At 40.0% G+C, this 22,130-nt stretch overlaps 1 protein-coding gene across 3 annotated transcripts in view; it reads left to right on the top strand.

Annotated features, from left to right (window-relative positions):
- LOC101608200 (amyloid beta precursor protein) overlaps positions 1-22,130 on the top strand; it is a 263,853-nt gene that overhangs the window by 72,325 nt on the left and 169,398 nt on the right. For all 3 annotated transcript variants that reach the window (XM_004654380.2, XM_004654382.2, XM_004654385.2), the window contains exon 3: positions 5,876-6,005. In XM_004654380.2, coding sequence (XP_004654437.1) covers positions 5,876-6,005 — 130 coding nt within the window. The remainder of the gene's footprint in view (positions 1-5,875; positions 6,006-22,130) is intronic.

The raw sequence follows: 22,130 nt of genomic DNA, 5'->3' as shown, positions 1-22,130 counted from the left end.
AATGTGTACAAATGTGCCTTGGACAGTTTTCACTTGTCCTCAGTGACCTGTTGACACAAGGAATTTGCCCTTAATTTTGAGAGTAAAGTTCTATAGGATTCTAACTGCATATGTCTTAATTTTTTTTTATATATATATTTTTTTAATTAACTCTTTTTTTTTTAATTTTTATTTATTTATTTGAGAGCAACAGACACAGAGAGAAAGACAGAGAGAGGGAGAGAGAGAATGGGTGCGCCAGGGCTTCCAGCCTCTGCAAACGAACTCCAGACGCGTGCACCCCCTTGTGCATCTGGCTAACGTGGGACCTGGGGAACCGAGCCTCGAACCGGGGTCCTTAGGCTTCACAGGCAAGCGCTTAACCGCTACGCCATCTCTCCAGCACTTTTTTTTATATTTTTAATCTATAAAACCACACTTTCTTGCCTACCTTAAGTATCAATAATATCTTCTCATACTTTCCCTTTGTTTTAAAAGAACTTAAACGTCATCTTGTTTGATATTGTTATGTTTTCCCCATTTCTTGGTTCAGAGAAACATCAGAATTTTTAAATGTAGAGCAAAAATGTTGTGATGCAAACCAAGTTTTGAAGTGTTTGTATAATGCACAAAATCTCTTAAAACACTGACCACTTAATAGGATCTGAGATTGTTTTTACTCAACCACTCTTGTGGCCTGGAGTATTTAGAATTGCTTTTGTTTTTGCAGTATTGGGAATTGAGCTCAGGGTCTCGTATATGCTAAGCAAACATTCTACCCGAGTCACACTGTCAGCCCAGTGCTTAGAATTTCTTAAGTTCTCTTTTAAAAATTATTTTATGTAGCGACAGTTACCCTTCAAATACATGGCATGACACTATGGCCACGTAAATACTGCTTTTTAGATTCTTAAACCAGCCTCTTTATCCAAAACCAGACGCTCAGTTTTAATTCTTCTGAAAGGTCCTTCTTTGCTGTTATGTAACTTCTGGAGAAATGTGAACATGACACCAACAATTACAGTCCAAAGAAATGATTCCACTCGCTTAGCTTGGTGATCCAGTGAGTTTATTGGGGTTACTTACAGGAGCTTGGGTGGCTCAAAGATAGCTGCACCATGTAAAAGCCCACCCTTGCCCAAGTTGTAGACAGCTTCACCGGAGAGGCTTCTCATGCGACAGTCCTTTACTACGTTGATAACCTCGGGGGTAGAGGTTTGTGGACCTTGCAACTTTCTGAGAGTTCTAAATACCACTAGCTTCCTGGGTCTTCTAAGAGGGAATGTTTTGATATCGAGAAAATAGCTACACTTCTTTCTTCATAAGATGCTTTTTCTATGTGCACAGTGCTACATCTGCTTTGGAGCACAATATTGGGTTATTTTTATGAACAAGCTCATAATCCAATAACTAGAGCACTATGCTTAGGAGATACGTTTATAATACCCAGTGGGAGAGTAATACATACAGAATGCCTCTGTAATGAAGGGATTCAGATCTTAACCAGAAATGCTCATTAAATATTTATTAGACACTTACTGTGTTGGCCACAGTTGAGGGAACACTAGATGAATCACATTGTCCCCACCTTCCAGGAGTATATATTCCAAATGGACAGGATGATATCAGGTGTCCTAAGAGGTAAAGATGATGTGTGGTCGGTCACTGTGATCAAAAGTGACAAGGTGATGGCAGGAATCATGGAAGGGGATTAGTGAAACCAGTAAGTGAACTGGGTTTTTATCCTTGGGTTTTACTTTTAAGAAACATAGAGACATTAAAATGGGCAATGCTGGGCTTGAGACATTAAGTGGTTAAGGTGCTTGCTTGCAAAGCCTAACAACCTGGGTTTGATTCCCTAGTACCCACTTACAGCCAGATGCACATGTGTCTGGTGTTTGCATACAGCGGCTGGAGGCCCTAACACTTCCATTCTCTCTCTTTTTCTCTCCCTGCTTGCAAATAAATAAATTTTTAAAAACAATAATGCTATAAAAGAGGACATATTGAAAGAGTTAGAGAGTATCTCATAAAATCCAAGTGCATTTGGCAGTTTTTTCAAAGCATTAGAGGCCTCCAATCAGCCGTTGTCTGGCTCTCTTTTAGGTTATGTCTTTCAACTTCTCTCTCCCTCTTTCTCTCTCTCTCTCTTTCCCCTTTCTCTCTCTCTCTCTCTCTCTCTCTCTCTCTCTCTCTCTCTCTGTGTGTGTGTTGTGTGTATATACATACACATACTTATTTTTCTCCCCTAGGTCAGCATCTTCATCCAGATGCTTGGCTCACTCACCTGCTCTGACATATACAAATGCTTGTTATCCCAAGAATACTTGTCACTTAGGAAAGCTGGTGTGTGTCAGAACTCTTGAGAAAAGGGCTGGACATTGGCTCAGTGGCTAAAAGCACTTGATGACTTTGATTCCCCAGTTCCCATGTAAACCCAGGTACTCAAAGTGGCACATGCATCTGAAGTTTGTTGGCCGTGGTAAAAGACCCCACCCAACACACCCATTTTTTTTTTCTCTCTCTCTCTCCCCTCCCACCGCTTGCAAATACATAAGAAATTAAAAGAAAGAACTCTTGAAAAAAGTCACAATTTACAGTTTTTTCCCCCTCTGTCTCCTGCAGTGTAGCAATGGAGCTTTGGAGATAAAAATGTCCTCACTATAATCACGGCCTAGGGCGGGCACCACCAGGAGGGGCGGGTCTGGCAACCTCCGGACAGCCTTACCGCCAGGACATGGCCAAATCCTGTTTCCTGCCCTCCAGGAAAGTGCCTGCGTACTGGGGAGACAGTTGGATATGCACTTAACAAGAATATGAGGCTCACTGTGATAAGTGCCATAGAACCTTCCCAAATTGTGCCACACTGTGGCTGGGGGAGGTTTGCCTGCATGGGGTGACCCTAATGGGTTGCATTTGCAGGGTGGTGTGTACTGGATCTTAGGTGAAAGTGTGCTTGGAACACAGTGAGAGTATTTGTACTTGACTGCTCTGTAATTTAGGCAGATTTGTAGGAATTGGGATATAGTTTATTTTCAAGTAGCTACCACAGGCCTGATTTAAGCATCTATAAGTGTGCTATTCTAAAGCACTTTAGTTAGTGCTCAAGTAACATAAATAGATGCCATGTAAGAAACATTTTTGATAAGAAGGGACTATGAGATTTCATCATGTTTGTTGTAACTAGCAGGTTAATATGTTGGAAATCACAGGCAAATTAAATAGCTTAAAGAATGTCAGTGTCTTCGGGCTGGAGGGATGGCTTAGTGGTTAAGTCATTTGCCTGCAAAGCCAATGGACCCAGGTCAATTTCCCAAGACCCACATAAGCCAGACTCACAAGGCAGAGCATGTGTCTGGAGTTTGTTTGCTGTGACTGGTGGCCTTGGTGTACCCATTCTCTCTCTCTCTGTACCTCACTCTGACTCTCTCAAGTAAATAAAACTTTTAAAAAAAAGTAAGCATCTTTGTTACCTATATTGAGATTTGGTTTGCCACAAAGAAAATATTAAACATTGAGCCAATCCTTGTAATTAATTAATGCAAAAAGTTAGAGACATACCTAACCTCAAGGACATTTATGTGTATAATTATTATTCTTGACTAAAACTCTGAGTTAGGCTATATTTTGAACATTAAAAAGAGTCTTCTGGAAAAAAAATAGGTATAGTACTAGGAGTTTTTAAAAAATATGTATTTTCAAGGAGAGAGAGACAGACAGAAAGGAAGGAAGGAAAGAGAGAAAAGAAGAAATGAAGGAAGGAAGAAGGAAGGAAAACAGGAAATAAGTCTGTTTCAGGGCTTCTTGCCACTTGAAAGGAACTCCAGATGCATGAGCCATTTTTGTGTATCTGGCTTTATATGGAGATTGGAGAATAGATCCTGGGCAGTCAGGCTTGGCAGATAAGTACCTTTAACTGCTGAGCCATATCTCCAGCCCCCATGGGAGTTCTTAAAAATATAGGTGTTTATTTTTTGTTTTGTTTTCTTGTGTAGTTGGGGATTGCCTGTGTGTATTCTATGGTCTAATTGGGTCATGCTGTGCTTCAAAGCAAATTTCCTTATTTTGATTTTTGATATTCCTCCCCCTTTAAATAAACCTCCTGATGACTGGAACAGGAAAATGTTATTGTGTCTGGCAACTCCAAATGAAAAATTCCTTACCTCTGAATATAAGTAACTGAGTCAGTTTGGAATTACTTCCCCGATATTATTGGTTAGGGAATTAGACAGAGGGTGCCTGGGCTTTGTGGTTTCTAGGTTTGGTGATGTCCGCTAGTGCATATTCACAGTGACCCCTGCTGTAATGCAGAAGGGAGGAGAAGGTGAAGCCCAGAGACCAACGCGTCACGATAGGATTTGGAGATGCATTGTTCACCGATCACTGTGCGAAACTCTAGTCATGTTTGGGGAGAAGCCTGTGTTCAGGGCCGTAATTTGTCAGCTTGCAATCTGACTTGCGTGGAAACTGACGGTCTAATAGTTTCTTGCTGTGTGTCACCGACAGCTACCTTAGGCGTTGGAAGATGGTATGCAGCCAACGGGAAACAGGGTCCTTTTCTCCTACCAGTCAGTTTGTATCCACAAGCATTCTTTTTGGTTTAAAGTAAAAAGAAGGAAATATTCTATGACTGTATCTACCACAGGGTAATCAAAAATCTGACAACTTTTAAGAAAATTCTTAGCAGGGTAGTGTTTCTGAAGTGGTAGCCAGAAGCCTGTTAGAAAAATGCAGTAACTCATGCTTGACTGCACATAAAGTCAGTCCCTCAGGGTGAGCTCTGATGCCACTGAGTTTATGAGTCATGAGTACTGTAAGTTTGTGATATAATAAATAAGAAAATGTGGTTGGGAGAATTATATTTCTATACAAAAACCACTTGTCTTTCACTATATGCAATGAAGCCATGGGACTCTTAAGTTTTTAGTGGCATTTTAAAGACCAGTATCTGTGATCTGAAATACATGTATTAAAGGGTTAATATAGTGAAGAGCAAAATGAAACCAAGGGAGGACATTCGTGCCCTTTGGAGCTAAGTTGCCTGGAGTGTTGGAAGAACCTTTTCAGCAGGATTTGGTCATCAATATTTGTTTGTTTGTTTATGAGAGACAAAAGGAGAATCGGTGTGCCAGGGCCTCAGCAACTGCAGCGGAACTCCAGCCCGGTGCACTGCCTTGTGTGCTGTGTCGTCTGTGCGTCTGGCTTATGTGGGACCTGGAGAGTCAAACATTGAACCTTAGGCTTCACAGGCACGTGTCTTAAGCACCAAGCCATCTCTCTAGCCCTGGATATAAGTATTCTTGTGTATATATTCTCCTCTGCCAATGAATTTAGCCTGCACCACTGGCTATTGTTTATCTTTTATATGGATTGTTATTTAGAGAAGTTATATGTTCATTGCAAAATTGAGAGGAAGGTATAGAGATTTTTCATCTTTATGATAGATATGCCACATTCTGTATACATAATATCTGCCCAATTAATGAGATAGAAAGTAGTTAAAATTAAGAAAAAATCATATCACTAAGTATAGCTTTTATAACCACATCCATTTAGAGCCTTACAAGCTATGATCTCCACATAAGTCTGTTGGTTTTTTCATTGAAAATGAAACAACCTAACAATCTTTCTTCTCTCTCCCTTGTTTCCACTTTGTCTCTCCTGGAAACAATATTTGAATGGGTATCACTGAATATGGGTCACCTTGCTTAGTGTCTTGATTGGAATGACTTGGTACTTTGTCATTTACATCCTTTTTTTTTTCTACTGAAGTTCTTGAGCAGCTTGACTCCTAGGGGAAGGGACAGCAGGACCTCTTAGTGGTAGCAGATGTCCATCTATTGCATGCACATCCCAGCCCTTGCCAAGGGTAACGATTTCCTCTTATGTTCCACAGGTCTACCCTGAACTGCAGATCACCAATGTGGTGGAAGCCAACCAGCCAGTGACCATCCAGAACTGGTGCAAGCGTGGCCGCAAACAATGCAAGACCCACACCCACATTGTGATTCCCTACCGCTGCCTAGGTGAGCAGCCAGCCAGGTGTCTGGCATTGATGGAAGGATGGATGCTCTAATTCTCCAATTAGGTCACATTGTCACCTCTGTTAGTTAATTCTACAATATCCTTGGATATTTTATTGCACATTCAGACAACCATGGATCAAAATATTTGGGAGGGGGAAGTAAGCTCTATCTGTGTTTATATAGCACTTATATATGTATTGCACTGGGTATTAGAAGGCAGTTTCTTTTTATTAATGTTTTGTTTGTTTGTTTTTGTGGTGCTTAATGATTAAACCTAAGTCCTTGTGCATGCCTAGCAAGCGCTGTACCCCTAACCTATGTCCTTGGCCTGGTACAGATGATTTTAAATATTCAAGATGGTATGTGTTGGGTATAGCCAAATCCTATGCCATTTTAAATGTCAGTTGAGATTTTGGTGTCCACAATGGATCTAGAACCAGTTCCCAGTGGATACAGAGTGATGAATGTATTTTGCTGTGATCTAGATCATGAAGGTCATAGTCTATTTTTCAATAATTCAGGAACAGTATTTCTGAGCTCTCTGCCTCAGAATGCACTTATTGAGGATATTTATGAAAATGGAAAATTCATGGACTGGTCCAAGGACTACTGAGTGAAAAAATACCTGGGGATAGGGCCATGGAATCCTTATTTTACTAAATCACACAGATGATTCTCATTTCTGCCGCCCATGGTTTTGCAAACGTAGTGTTTTGTGTGTTTATTCCCATACATTTCATAGACTATAATGTGAGGGTGTAGCAGTTTGCTAATTTCTTAAAACCTCTTTTCTTAGAACAGCAATTTTCCTTGTTGCTGGTCAAGGTCACAAAGTGTTTTTTTTTTTGTTTGTTTGTTTTTCTTTTCTACTGAGATACTTGACATCAAAGTGAAGGAAACAGCTTGATCATTAAGGCTTCAAATCTCTTACCAAGGTGTGGTGGTATGCACCTTTTACCCTAGCACTTTGGAGGCTAAAGTAGGAGAATTGCCAGCCTGGAGCTACAGAGTGAGTTCCAGGTCAGCCCGGGCTAGAGTGAGACCCTGCCTCAGGGATAAATAAATAAATAAATACCACAACACCCCCCCCCCCCCCGGCAAATAAACATAAAATCTTTTCCCAACTTCAAACTTTTTGCTCACTGTTTATTTTAAAACTTGAGTGGTTTTCTGTTGTTTCATTCTTTTATTCTTTCTTGGAACCCCTGTTGGAAGTCTACTTTCAGTCTGACTTGATCCTTATCCTCCTCCCAGCTGGCATCCCATGTGAACAGGCCTTGCACAAAACAGGGCTCTTTGATTTGATAACTTGCTTCTAGATGGTTTCTATGTCTATTCATCAATAGAAAGATTAAAGACATAAATATTTATATAGAGACTGTAGAGTACTAATAGCACACGTTCTGATGACTTCTTGTGAAGTCTAAAAGAAGTTTTTAAAAGAAAGTCTTCATAACACTGAGGGTTTGAACACCAGCACCTCAATAATAACAGAGAGGCTCAATACCAAACTCAGAAAGTGCACACAGCTGCTGAAGATTCTAGATATTTGGACACTATGTGGTCAGAACTGAATACCATAAGAGCACACTGACATACTGATTCCTACACATTGTTTGAGAAAGACATTGAAACCAGTGGACATTAAAATGATTTCATCTGGTTAGCATAATATTTAACATATAGTTGGTGAATAAAGTGTGGAAAATTAGATTATAAAATATTTTATGATTTGCAAGCCTTCTTGTTCTTCTGTATTCCATTAAATGCTTTAGAAGGCTTCTGTATTTTTTTGTATATGGTCAAGAAGTTAAGATTAAATAAGGTATGTAAAACTAAATAACATTCAGATATTAAATCCAGAATGACTCATATTTCAAGCGAATACTGTAGTGTAGTAGAATTGTGCATTTCACGGTGATTTAGTGGTTACACCAGGAAATGATGCTCATATGCCATAGGGTTCAGTATTGAGGGGTTGGTTAGTTAGGTGGGCCAAACATTGTGCATAATTAGTTTGTTATACTCACTTAACTGTTTCATGCAGTGTTTCTTATAAACTATCTTTAGATTGTAGACTCACTGAGAATAGGTACAAAGTCTTTGAAAGTATATTATTGAGTCTAAACTTCTTAAGACACATAATTGTCAATCAGTAGTGAAGTTATGCTTAGGTATTACCTTTACTTAGATCTTAATTGCTTCATAATTCAGAATTTTGGACATTAGAATTGATGACTAAAAGATGAAATCCACATTGAGACCGCCATTTACTATTTGATGCCAATTGTTTTGGTAAATATTTCTTTTGGCCCCCAAATCAGTTATATTCCTTCTGCTGGCCCCATCCCTGCCCCCAAATTTCCCATCTAAAAACCTCTTCTCAAAGCAGCAGTGAAACTTCAACTGAGTAAAACACTATAGAAGAATCAAAGAGGTAAAAATATGTCACCAGATCTACATGCCAAGCTAGAAAAGTTTACACTGTGAATACACAGAAACTGTCAAAAGACCTGTTTTATTGTGATCAACTTCATTATGCACCATTTAGGGAAACAGCCTCTGTCATTTCTTTTTAATAATTAATCTCATCTGGAAAACACCAGTTAGCAGTGTTACTGACCTGTCTTTAGCTTATATTTCTAACTACTGTAGAACCATTTCCCTGAATGAGGCTTCTAGGGCTGTAAGGGTGGACATGTGCAAAGGAAGTAGAGATGCTTCTTAAGTTACTGTCAGAGAGATGGGTGAAAGAATGAAAAGTTTTAATTCCTGCTTAGTGACTACCAGATTTCTCTTTTATCTATTGAATAGATTCTGGGTTCTTTTGATGTTGGAAGTGCATAATTCAAGGAGGCAGGTCACTTGTGACATGCTGAGCAAATTTCCTGGTTCTGGCTTAGCATCTGATATGAAATAAGCACATTGACATTAATTGTTCTTGACTACTAATAGACTAGATAATCATTAGGTATTCCCAGTAGGGAATGGGCCTGTTTGAATTTTCTGTCATGTTTCTTATTTGATAAACCCTTGTTCTTTTCCCATTGGGTTTGGAATGAACTATAAGATAACAAGCAGAACATACCTATCTACTACTTTACCATTGTGATTAGATTAGAATTTAAGAATATAGGCATGCTGAAGAGGGAGAACAAAGAAATGTCACTCCCGCCTGCCTTGGCAAAACTGGAATTCAGCCTCTGATCCAGTCTCATTCCTCAGCCACAGTGCCCCCTTTCTCCCCAATCTGGCATTCCCAAGTAGGCAGGCCTCTCTTGGGCCAGCCCGTTTAGTCTCTCTCTACCTAATTCACTGGAGCTGCCAGTAAAATCCATCCTAATTCACTATAAGAGAGGCTAGCTGTATGGCCAAGGGGTCTCTGATGCCTGACCCTTGGGGTCCCTGTTCTGGTTAATTCTTTCCTTATTCCAGCCTGCAATGGGGAGAGGGGGAAGAAAATTTCTTCCTTCTCATTTTGTTATTCTCTTTTAACTATGGGACCTTTACTACCTGATCTCTTAGCTTTTTGCCTAATGTGAAGGTGACAAGGCTTAATATCTTCCTATTCCACTTAGCACTCGAGTGTGTCCTTTAAGGTGGGGGAAGGAGAATTTCTTCCCTTTTATTTTGTTAATCCCCCTTCAGTTTTCTCTCCACTCCATTCCCATGCCCTGCTTCCCAAATGGGCTCTCAGGCCCTGCCTTTCCTGTGTGTGTGTGTGTGTGTGTCTGGATACTAATTTTCATTGGATACTAATTTTCCCTAAATAAATCTCACAATAACTCTTTTGGAAAAAAAAATATATATACACATACATTGCTTATTTCTCAAGTGCTATCAGATTTTTTAGATATCTGATGGCATATAAAATAACATCAGTGTGTATGCATGCATATGTGTCTTCTATTTCAGAGAAATAATTGAAAAGCATGGGTATATAACTCCTGTGTGCATTTTGTTTGCATTAACTATATAAGATCCCATGGTTGTAACATCTTTTCTTTCTCTCTTCTTTCCTCTTCACTGACTTGCTTTCCCCCTGATTTCATAACCTCTTATCCATCTTGTTATCAAACCCTTTGTAATACAATAGGATATTCGTGGAATATTTCTCCAGTGAGATTGCTTATGTTTGTCTTCCTAGTGTAAATACCAATCAATAAATAAAGAGTCAGAGAGGTTGGATTTCATGCCATGATGGGCTAAAATCACGAGTAGGCCCATTATCTTGATTTCTAATCTCTAGTGTTTATTATATTATATATATATTTCAGCCATATGAGATAGACAGTGAACTAGAGACATGAAACAATTTAAAATTTTGTGTTGATAAGAGCAATAGCTATGACCCCTGGTACAGGATAAAACTCTTGTTTGATAATGTTTTCTCTTTTCTAGTATAATATGTAACATCCTTTCTTATCATTTTCTGCTTGAACAAAGAATTACTGTTTAGCATTAACCTAAGAACTTTCTGAAATCTCGGACTGTATCCAAATATATCTTTCAGGAAACAAAGAGTTTTAACTACTTTAGTTCTCACAAAGATATGGCCTAGGAAACAAAATAAGCTTGTATTAATGTTATCATGTTAAAATTCAAAACAAAGCTTGAAAAGAAAAGCATGCCTGTTATGCCTGGCATGTAACCTCTCTCACCTCTCTGATGAAGGCTGGAGTGTTGTGCTGGGTTATTTTTTATTAAACCCTCTGTTTACCTTGGCCTTACTTGCTCTGCAGTATCTTGCATTCCTTGTTGAGATGGGGAAAGTGTATCACATTGCTGTCGCCACTTTCCTCTTATGGAATGCATGATTTCCCTTGGGAATGAGCTGGCTTTCTCATTTCATTCCTTGCTTTTGATACTTCCAGAACCAAAGTGTAAAATCTGTCTTAATCACATGAACATTTCATTAATTGTCATCTGTGAAATTCAAAGCCATCATTTATTATCACTCAGGGAGTTATTTTTGTACAATGCTTTAAAATCATTTCTCTTTGCATGACTATTTTTCATGGGGTAATGGATCCACTCTTGAAATTGGTCCACTTCTTCATGTCTCTTGGCCCAGAAAAGGCAAACTACATTACCAGAGATAAATTACTGTTGATTTACAAGGCCAAAGTCTGGTTTATAACCCCCCAAAAGAATCAGAAGCTGAGGCATTATTACTCGTAATATTATTGTCATTATGCTTATAGTGAAGAGTATACAAACATGTTGCTCTCAATGACCAGGAAAATATTTAGAATATGAAAAAGATTTATAAGTACTTAACAGAGTATTAAAAGAATGCAACTTATTTTAAATTTGAATTTCGTTGTTTTAATAACAGCTCAGAACAAAGATGTCTTGTTCTCTGGGTATCTGATCCTGTGAATGGTCTATAGTCATTGTAATCTTTTTCTGACAAGTATGTATATAGATATTCTTGACAGATAGTATAATAAAGTCATTCTTTGACTCATTAGAAAAATATTTTAAGTATTTTAATTTATGAGAGAGAGAGAGAGAGAGAGAGAGAGAGAGAGAGAGAGAGAGAGAATGATTGCAACAGGGCCTTTAGCCACTGCAAATGAATTCAAGACACATGCACTACCTTGTGCATTTGGCTTATGTGATAGTTTGAATAGATGCCTCCCCACAATATATTCAGTGATTTATTAGTTTGTAGTTTGTAGCTGCAGCCACCAGATTGGAGGAGGTGTCACTGAGCAGATCTTAAGGTGTGTTGGTGGGTTTGAAATTCTGATCTAAAGTATGCAAAGTGCTTAGTTCCTGCTGGAGTTCCTGAAGTGTGTTGTGTGGTTGTAGCTTTTCTCTCTCCTCTCTCCTCTCTCTCTCTTTTTGGTCCTTTAAGAGGGGGCCAACTTCTTCTGCCGTTATGGAACGTCCTCTGGATCTGTAAGCTTTAATAAATCCCCTCCTTCTGTAACTGCTTGATCTGAAAGTTCCTCTGAGCAAACCTGGAGCTGTCTGCTACAGAAATTGATACCTGGCATGTGGTGAGATTAATCTGACCATGTGGATTTTGATCTTTTGGAACTTTTGTTTTGGAGGAATGGGTATGGACTTGATACTTAACAACTAAAGTTGCCTTCAGGAGTAGTAAACCATGTTTTATGGACTATTCTGATGAGAGTTTGGGAATGCCAAGTGCAATGAGAATTGTATTTGGAGGCCTGGCTTATGCATTTGGAGGCTTGGCTTATGTGCTTTCTAAGGGGAAGTAGAGACAGCAGAGGATGTTGATGGAACTGGGATACTGGCATAAGGGCTAGCTGTGTATTGCTACCCAGGCCCAGAGAGTTTGATCAAGGGTAAATTTGTAATGGACTGATGTACTTGGCTAAATATACTGGACTGAGAGACTTAAGATTTTTAAGTTGGAAAACTTTGAGCAAGTTAAAATTATAGGCACTGAGACTGGTTTAATGTTACTGAAGCTGCTATTATCAAACACTTTAGCAATCTTCAGGAAGATGGGCCGGCCAACTGCTTTACATTAAAACAATGGGGAGGATGCCTGAGGGAAGACTGTGATAGACATGCAAGCTCTTGGAAAGAGTTGACTGGCAAAGGAACCTGCTTTTCAAGGTTACAATTTATTTCATCCCTGAATTAAGAATATGGCTGTGTCTTGCACAACTGGTATTAGTTTTGGAAGCATGAAAAATGCATGGAGTGGTCATGAAGTACACATGGTTATAGGAGCTGCTGCTGAGATGTGGAATGAGGCAGGGCTTGATGACCCTGATAGGCTGGCAAAGCTATTGGAAGATGGACCTTGGTTTGCATGGAGACCTGAAGATACTTTGGAGATACTGGGACTGTGCAAGGACTACCACAGACGCTATTGGCTGATGATGGCAGTTTTCCCTGGTTACTCAGACCAGCTGGAGGGCAGAATTAAAAAATCTGGAGCCTGTCAATCACTGGCCTTGAACTGTACAAGTTTTATGTTTGCATGATGATTGTTGAGTTCGCATTGTTCTAGTCTCTCTTTTGTATGCCTTATACTAACTGAAAATGTTTACTCTGTGCCTTTATATGTGAAAGTATATAACTTCTTTGATTTTACAGGACTTATAGATAAGAGACAATCTTAAATATCATAGGAGACTTGGAACTTTGAAACTATCTTAATTTGGTCAAGACTGTGGGAACCTTTGAAATTGGACTGAATACAGTTTACAGTGTGTGATGGTTTTAAATCTATTGGGGGTTAGGAGTGGAATATAGTAGTTTGAATAGATGCCCCCCCCAATATATTCAGTGTTTTATTAGTTTGTAGTTTGGATCTGCAGCTACATGGCTGGGGGAAGTGTCACTGGGCAGATCTTAAGATGTGGTGGTGATTTTGAAATTCCAATCTAAAGATATGCAAAGTACCTAGTTCCACCAGGAGTTCCTGAAGTGTGCCGTGTGGTTGTGGATATTGGTTTCTCTCTCCCTCTCTCCCTCCCTCTCCCTCTCTCTCCCCCCCCCTCTCTCTCTCTCTCTCTCTCTCTCTCTCTCTCTCTCTCTCTCTCTCTTTCTCTCTCGCTTGTTCTCCCTCTCCCTCTCCCCCCACCTCTCTCTCTCTCTACTTGGTCCTTTAAGAGGGGGCCAACTTCTTCTGCAATTATGGAACGTCCCCTGGATCTGTAAGTTTCAATAAATTCCTTCCTTCCCTAACTGTTCCTGGTCTGGAAGTTCATCCTGGTGAATCTGAAGTGTCTGCTACAGCTTAGATGGGCACCTGAGTCCTCAGGCAAGCTTCTTAACCATTAATCCACCTCTCCAGCCCAGGAAAATATTTTAAAATGTCACATAGAGTCTACCCATCTTAAAAATAGTGGGAGGGATGGAAGAACATTTTTTTTTATAGACTTTAAGAGTCTTATAAATGCACAGATGTCGAAGCACCATAGTACAGTGTGACAGAATTGAGATACTTTTTGAGGTGGGCTTAAATTTTTTCAATTTTAATTTATGAATTAAACATACATCCAAATCCTACCTATTACAGCATAACTATTTACTTATTTTTAAGGTAATTATTAATTATATGTACTACAGTTTTTTTTTTTTTTAAAAAAACTCACAACATTGTCCAAACGTGATTTTTTTTTTTTTTTCATACTGGGTTAATCAACTTTCTATCACTGTAACAAAAATGTGTGAGATAACTTATAGAAGGAAGGTTTATTTTTAGGTCAGAGATTTAAAGGTTCCACTCCACAATTGTTTGGGCTTGTAATAAGATAGCGCATTATGGTAGAAGCACATTTGTAGGAGCAAAACCTTTTCCCTCATGGCCTAAAAGTGGGGAAAATGTATGTTGAAAAAGATGAAGCTAGGTCCCCACAGTTCTCTTGCGGGAACTCCTTCCTTGCCCGGTAATGATATAAGCAACTACCTCAAGGCCTCCCATTTCAAATATCTTATACCTCTTTATTGCTTGGGTCTTTGGGGCAGTATCGACGATAAGAACTATACTGCATCTTCTGACGCAATCATATGTGTGAAGGTATGGGGTGGGGTTCTCCAGAAGGAGGATGGAGCCAGGATAAGGATTCTGATGGACATGTGGAGAAAACAAGGAAGCAGTAAATTATAAAACCCATGGGAAGTGTTCCAGGGACAATAAAACTATTGATATTATGGTGAGAAGGAGTGAGAGTCAGAAAATAATTACAATAGTTAATTATTTTTATATAAAACATTTGGGGAAGTAATCAGATGAATCAATCTTTCCAAATTAAAAACATTATTTCTATTATTTCATTTTTCTGATGTATATAAAAATATGTAAGCCTTTAGTGTGGACTATGGCACACACTGACTTTCATGAATCATCTCTGTGGACCTGCTTTCTTAGTCCTTCTTATAGTGTGATACTGTGCATCAGGATAAATGTTTCTACTATAGCATTATTATTTTTTTTTTTCTTTTGGTTTTTCAAGGTAGGATTTCACTTGAATTCATGGTGATTCTCCTACCTCTGCCTCCCAAGTGCTGGGATTAAAGGCATGAACCACCACACCAGCTTATAGCCTTCTTTTGAATAAATGTAACAATTGGATTAAAGACAAACTGATTTTACTCATCATGGTTTTGATATCTATAGTAACTCTGGTGATGCAGTTTCTCATCATCTTTGAATTTTAATTGCAGGTGCCTAAGATGGTATTAGGGAAGGTGTTACATCAGTGAATTTGAGGGCCTTGAGACAGAAAAGAGTAATTGTTGAGCTATACTGCAAATAAATAAGGGCTTGATGTTAAAGATAAAGACTATATTCCTGCAATATCTGTGACTTAGAAATAATTGGCCTTTGATGATTGACACTTGTTCACTGACTGAAAAATCCCCTCTCTTGGATGATCATAGCATGTAATTTATACTTAGTAGGTGTGTGTTGAAGGAATGAATTGAGAATTTAGCTGAATACTAGCTAGCAGAAGTAAATAGAAGAAAAGGAATTACCTGAGGGCCAGGAAGGCAGAAGACATGCACAGGAACTTCACTTGACAAAATCTCATCTCCTAAGATCACCACAGGTGTCATTTACCTCATTTAAGGCCAGCATTAGTTAGCAGAAATAGTCACACAATTTGGGAGCACATTCCTAGAATTATAGAAAGTGACCCTTGAATTTATTTGCCCAAGAGGGGATAGGGGGTTTTTAGAGCAGAGCCTGTAAGAAAGAAAACTAACTAACCCCTGGAGATGTTAAACTGAGGGTGAACCTACTGCTTTTGCTGGAGCCACTGCTCTGACGTGCCTGTGGTTGTAGCTACTGCTAACAGGCACTTAGTGGTGTTTTAACTGGGCAGTCAAAAAAGCAGTCACATGGGAAGAATTAGTATTACATGGGCAAAGGACGGGCAACACATGAGTGAAGGGCAGGGAACTTTTGATTTTGAATAGTCCTTACACATTTCTTCAAAGGGACTTAGGTTTATGACCGGTGGGACTCTGCTGATTCAGAACACTCACATACACTCTTTGCTCACAAGTATAGTCCAACCAAGTCCACCTGTTGTCTTCCCCATATCTGTGGCAGTTCTGTGCGTAATTGGTTGCTGACTGTATTGTCTTTAACACTGTGATCAGCACTGCACACACACATACACACACACACACACACACACACACACACACACACACACACACACTGTTCCGGGTCAGGAGTACAACCAGGTCACTGAGGAAGTGAGGCAAAGATCATAGCTTAAGATCAGTCAGCATCTCTACACATACCTTGTCAGTATTGGTTGTCTGTGAAGTTCAGGTCAAAGGTACAGCTAGGTAGAGGAAACCTAGTCACATTGCTTTAAGCTGGTGGGCTATGTGGTTGTAAGATTAATTTCAGGGCAAGTTACAAGTCAGGATTTTGGCATCTCACAGCAGTAGCTTCAGACACGTTACTTGCAAGGTCCATAAGAAGTGTTCCCACACTTCTTTCCCATAGTGGATCCCCTTATCTCATTCTTACAGTTCATCCCCACAGAGAATGTTTGACATAAAAATTAAGCAATAACATGAATTCCAAATTCAGAAAATAGCTGGTGTCCAAGTGTCTTTGGACCTTAGAAAGAATATCTGAACGCCACAAAGCAGAGTCACACCCCTTCACACTGGTTTGTATGAAATTATGTACCGGAGGTTTGTGTGTAGAAAGCTGAAACATTTGTGAGATTTGTTTACTGTGGTTTCTTTGCCCTTAATTTGTTTGTTGGTGTATTTGGTATACTGGGGCTGGAAACAGTAAATAGCAAGAGACCTTGCCTCTAAACAAGTAGGAAGGAGAAGATCAACATTCAAAAGCTTTCCTCAGCCTTCCATATGTGCATTGTGGCATGTGTGTGTCTCCCCTTGTACAAATGAACACACACTCTCCCTCTTACCCCTAAGAAGCACTTTTGGCTACTTCACCCTCAATAGAAAATTTGTTACAGCATATTTAGCATGTATTTTTTTACTTTTAAATTTATTTGTGATGAGAGAGAATGGACATGCTACAGCCTCTTGCTGCTGCAAATACACTTCCAGAGCATGCACCACTTTTTGCATCTGGTTTTTATGTGGGTTCTGGGGATTTGAACCCACATCAGACCCAGGCTAGAGGGCTTTGCAAGCAAGCACCTTTTACCACTGAGCCATCTCCCCAAGCTCTTCAACATATGTTTTTCAAACATAGATGTACTCTTGCTGTTGGAATTTTCATCTTACCCTGGGAGAAGACTGAACACATGTATTAAAATTCGGAACTGGGAAGAAAAGAGTTAAATCGTTTACAAGCAAAACACAGAAAGTAGTTGACTATGGGAATAGTAATTAGAGTTGCCTACACCAGTTAAGAATGACAAATGTTTAAAATTCAAGAAAACACACACATGACCCATTATTTATTGTTGTAGCTGAATGTTCATTTAACATGAGACTTGGTATCAAAGATGCCTTTTGTACTCACTTGCTAAAACAACTGGCTTTTCAGCACAGTAGAACTGAATTCATAGAGATGACCTGCTGTATAGGACCTTAAAAATGTACACTTTCCAGGGATATACGTACTTAGCCATTGCTCCTGTTCTAGAAACTGAAGAGCTAAGGCTGGGAAAGAGCCAGCCACATTGAAAATAACCCCAAATAACATGAACATGTAGATTGTCGTGTGATGACATGAGTGGGATAGAGTGTGGCTAAACCAGGGAGGTGACCTTTTGCTTCACTGTCTTGGCTGTGACCTTAAGAATACACCTCATTTAACTATCCAGTGGGTTGCTTGAAGCTTAGATAATGGAGACCCTACAACCTGTTAACTTGATTGTATTAATCAGGGCAACAGAATATAACCATCACATTGATTTGCATTAGGCATCCTGCCTTTGACCTAAAAATGGTGACTTGCATTGTCTTATCTGTTTTCACAGTCTTCTTCAGCGTTTTTTCCCAAACCACAACATATCTGGGATAAAATGACTCATCCTAATTATGACTTTCCTTCAATGGACATTTAGCACATTTTTATAATTTAAATGAAAGGTGGGATCCAAGCTCTTTGAAAGGGAGCATATCCCCCCCTGTAATTATGAACCCGTAACCACACAGTTCTTCATGTCTCAATGTTCCATATAACATGAAAGATCTGCATTCTCCCAGCATGACTCTTGGGCCTCCCTCCGCTGCGTGCTAGGGCCTTACTTGAAAACCTCCAAAGGCATAGTTAGGGCTGAGCGTCAGCCAGCTTGGAATGCTTGTTCTTCAGAATTTTTGCTCCCTGGAGAGGGAAACCAAAGTTGGTCTTTTCGTGTGACTTTGGACTGTTGACCTGGAAGACGTTGGGGTAATGGAACGGGCTGTGGCTCAGGTCCACTGCTTTCCGCTTGAGTGCAGCCTGGGAAGGAGGGCGGGGCTGGTGTGCGCAGAGGGGAAGATGCTGCCGGAAGGTGTTTGAAGCCCGAATGCACCTTCATTTGCTGCTTGCTATATTGCTTGAGAGAATTTTAAGCTGCAGCTCCCATAAATATGTCTTGGCTCGTGATGATGCATAGTCAAGCACTCTCGCATCTAAACAAGCGCATTTGCGCCCTGCCTGGTGTATAAAAGCTGAATGACACTTTTGCTGCCTCTGAAAGGAACAGACATTTTCATTATCAAATTCAGTCAAGCAGAAAAGTAGCAGAGGGAGCAGAAATTTCCATTTGCATCTATGATTGAAGTTGTCGTAATAAAAGAAAATTACTAGGTTGAGGAAGAGTCTTGTTCTGGGTTTACTATGTGACGTGAGATTTTGTCCACTTGGAAGTAGTTTTTATAGTTATGTTGTTGAGTAGAACACTGACCCAAGGTCTTATATTATGCTATGCATATTTTTTAACTAACCATAAATATTTCTAGATTTGTTTGTTTGTTTGCGTTTTGTTGCTTTTTAGCTATACATTGAAAAATTCTACATTCTGAGTTTTTAAAGCCCATTATTTAGGAGTTGTGAGGGCTTAGCTGCCAGCACTACATTCCATCAACAGGGTCCCCCACTGCCTTATCCCAGCCAATATAGACAGCTAACTCAGTTGCCACCACAGAGCACTGAATTAGGGGAGTGGACCAGAATCCTCCAGGGGAATTTTCTGCTAAAGAACAGCTAAAGATCTACCTTTCAAAGCCTTAATGTAGTTATTTCCTGCCCAAGTCTTTCTCTGTAGAAGTTGAGAAATTCAATTATTTCAGCTCTCTGTGGAGTGATAAGCCCCAAGAAATTGATTTACAATAATGAAACTAAGTGTTGTTTACAAATCGGACTGGCAATTTCTGAGTGCTTAGTGGCAAGGGGACAGAAAGAGAGATTCCCATTTACTTGGGGATTTGTCCCCATTGAAAAGATACTGTGTTTGTAAAAACATGATACAAAAGGGCTGGGTAATTTCTAAAGGATGTGTGTATCGAGGAGCTAGAGGTAGCATGATCATGTGTTACAGTTGGCATTCTGTAAGCTGTCATGGTGCTTGTTCCTGGAATTTGTCATTCTGTAAGCTGCAATGGTACTTGTCCCTGGAGTTTGTTGCAGGTATAGTGGTAGAATTCTGATATATTTTTTTTCCCTGTGTTTCATCAGAGCTTTGGAAATTTACAGCAGTGTTTTGATCGCTGGTAAAAGGCTGTGCCAATTTCACTGACTATGTCCCCATTTTTTTTCCTAGCTGGCTCTTTTGTTAAATGCTGTGACACCTTTCCCCCACCCCCAACTCTCTTCTTTTTCCTCAGAATAGATTTTGACTCAATGAGAAATGGGTCATGGTTTTTTGTGCATAATTTTGGGACTTGGACACTTGATTCTAGTACCTTTGTTCAAAGCGGTACCCTGTAAGTGGACATGTCCAGGCTGTGACTAAATGCGAGGTAGAAGGCTGAAATTGTAAGAGTAGAGGAGGCTGTTGAATCCTTAAGCATGGACAGTCAATCTGACTGAGAAAGGAAGAGGATCACAGCATGGTAGTTTGAATGTTCCCCATGGCTTCACATGTTGGTGATTTGGCCTCACACTCAGTCCCCAGTTGGTACAGCCTTTGGGAGGTGGAGCCTTTCTGGAGGAGGTGCATCTCTGGGAACAGACCGTGATGTTTATTAGCTTAAATCCCACCCAGTAGTTAGACCACTTCCAACCAGTATTTGAGCTGCTAGCTCACTCTCTTGCTGCTTCCTGTCAGCTGCTGTGGCAAGACGTGACGTCTAGCCTCTGCTCTGCCATCCTTTCCCCTGACATCTTGAAGCTTCCCCTAGAGTCTCTTAGCTCAGTAAACCCTTTCCTTCTGTCTGGTGCTTGTGGTTGGGTGTTTTGTGCCAGCAATGCACACATCGCTGCTCAAACATGAGGGGAGTGAGAGGGAAAGAAAGAACTTAAGATGGAAAGTAGAGAGCAAGCGCTATCTGGGTTGGGAGAAGACTAAATGTAAGGAAGATAGTAATGTGGTAGGGTGCTCAGGGAGCATGAGGGCTGAGATGAATGCCTTTGTGTTGACCTTGAAGGAAGAATTGCTGATTATAGGTTGTTGGAGTTGGGCCCCGTGGAAAGGGCTGGAAAAACAAAAACAAACAAACAAAAAAAAAACACTCCAGGGGCTGGAGAGTGCCAGTCAGAAGGTCTGTGGACTTTTTCTGTGAAAGTGTCTCTTCCTGTCTTGATTATAGCCTGTCTCACACACGGGTTTCTGAATAAGGCATATGGAAAATAACATGCTGTATATTTTTACCTCCTTGTGTGATTTAAGGTTTTGCTAATGACTGGTGGTTGTCTTGCCTCACTGTACATCAGTCTGGTTGGTACTTTGTAAGCAATTATGTGGTTTTAGTTTCAAGCCCCGTGTATAACCCTAATTAATTGCATCTTTAAAAATATATGTGGTTTTGAATTTTTTAATGAGGAGGAAAGAATGCAAGTGTTCGGGGAAGCAGCCAGTTAGGATTCTTGCATTTTCACAAAACAAGCCATCGTTTAGGGAGGCTATCTCTACAGTCTCTGGTTTTTAGCTCATCTCTTAGGAAATGGAGCTAATCTAAACTAAAGAAGCCTTAGGACTAAGGGAAACCTTCCTTCAATTTCCACATTTACATTTGTCTCATCTCCACAAATTCAAAGTATAATAAGAGAACTGTAAAACTAGAAATAGGGGAAGTAGGTCAGGTTGCTGCTAATAGGTTAGCGGCAATAGCACATTGGATCCTAGAGGTATAATTCTCAGTGACTAACATGTGTGGTCCCATGATAGCACAGGGCATAAAACTGTACACCATCGCAGCACATTCAGACCCACAGTCTATGGTTTCTGTGGCTACCCCTGAGTTCTTAGCTTTCCCAGATTCTCCTGTGATCTCTACCTGTCCTCATTTAACTCCTCACTCCTCAAAAGAAATTCCTGATCTCCATGCTCAGGAGTTGGCTCTGCAGTTAAGAGGTTGCTGCACCAGCATGAGGGCCTAATGGGACCTGAGTCTGCCTGAGTTTCATTCCCCAGCACCCTTATGCATGTATGGGTGTGGCTGTATATGCCTGTGACCCCAATCATGTGGGGCTTGTGAAAACGTCAGCCCTGGGTTCAGAGAGGGATCTATCTCAAGAAAATACATTGACGAGTGATGCAGGGGATATGGGTCACCCACACATCTATATTCACATGTACACATACATAGCACATACAGACCGATACCACATCATGAAAATTACAAATGCACATGTTAAAAAAAGTCCCAATTTTCTGATCTTTAAAATGTGATGCTAAATTTGTTCTGCCTCTTGCTGGCCTCCAGCCACACATAGCTGTTAAGCACTTGTGACGTGGGTTGTTCAAACTGTGCTAAAGTGGAAAAGACAGCATGCATAGCAGAGTTAGAGGAAGAAAATGGCAAATGTCTTTCTTAGCAAAGGTCCTTTTACATGGATTGCATGCTGATGTTTAGGATACTTGGATAAAGTATATTGCTAGATAGAATTAATTGAATGGATTTCGCTTTGCTTTTCTCCGTATGGCTACAATCATGTGTTTGACCTCCTTTAGATTTCTGTTGGAAGAGGCTGCTACAGGCCCTCTGGGTTCATGTGTGTCCTGTAGGGACCCGGATGCAGTGTGGTTCAGCAGT

This window comes from Jaculus jaculus, chromosome 5, assembly GCF_020740685.1.
Source record: "Jaculus jaculus isolate mJacJac1 chromosome 5, mJacJac1.mat.Y.cur, whole genome shotgun sequence".
NCBI lineage: Eukaryota > Metazoa > Chordata > Mammalia > Rodentia > Dipodidae > Jaculus > Jaculus jaculus.
Note: the sequence above shows the minus strand (reverse complement) of the source record. Positions and strands in the feature narration are given on the sequence as shown.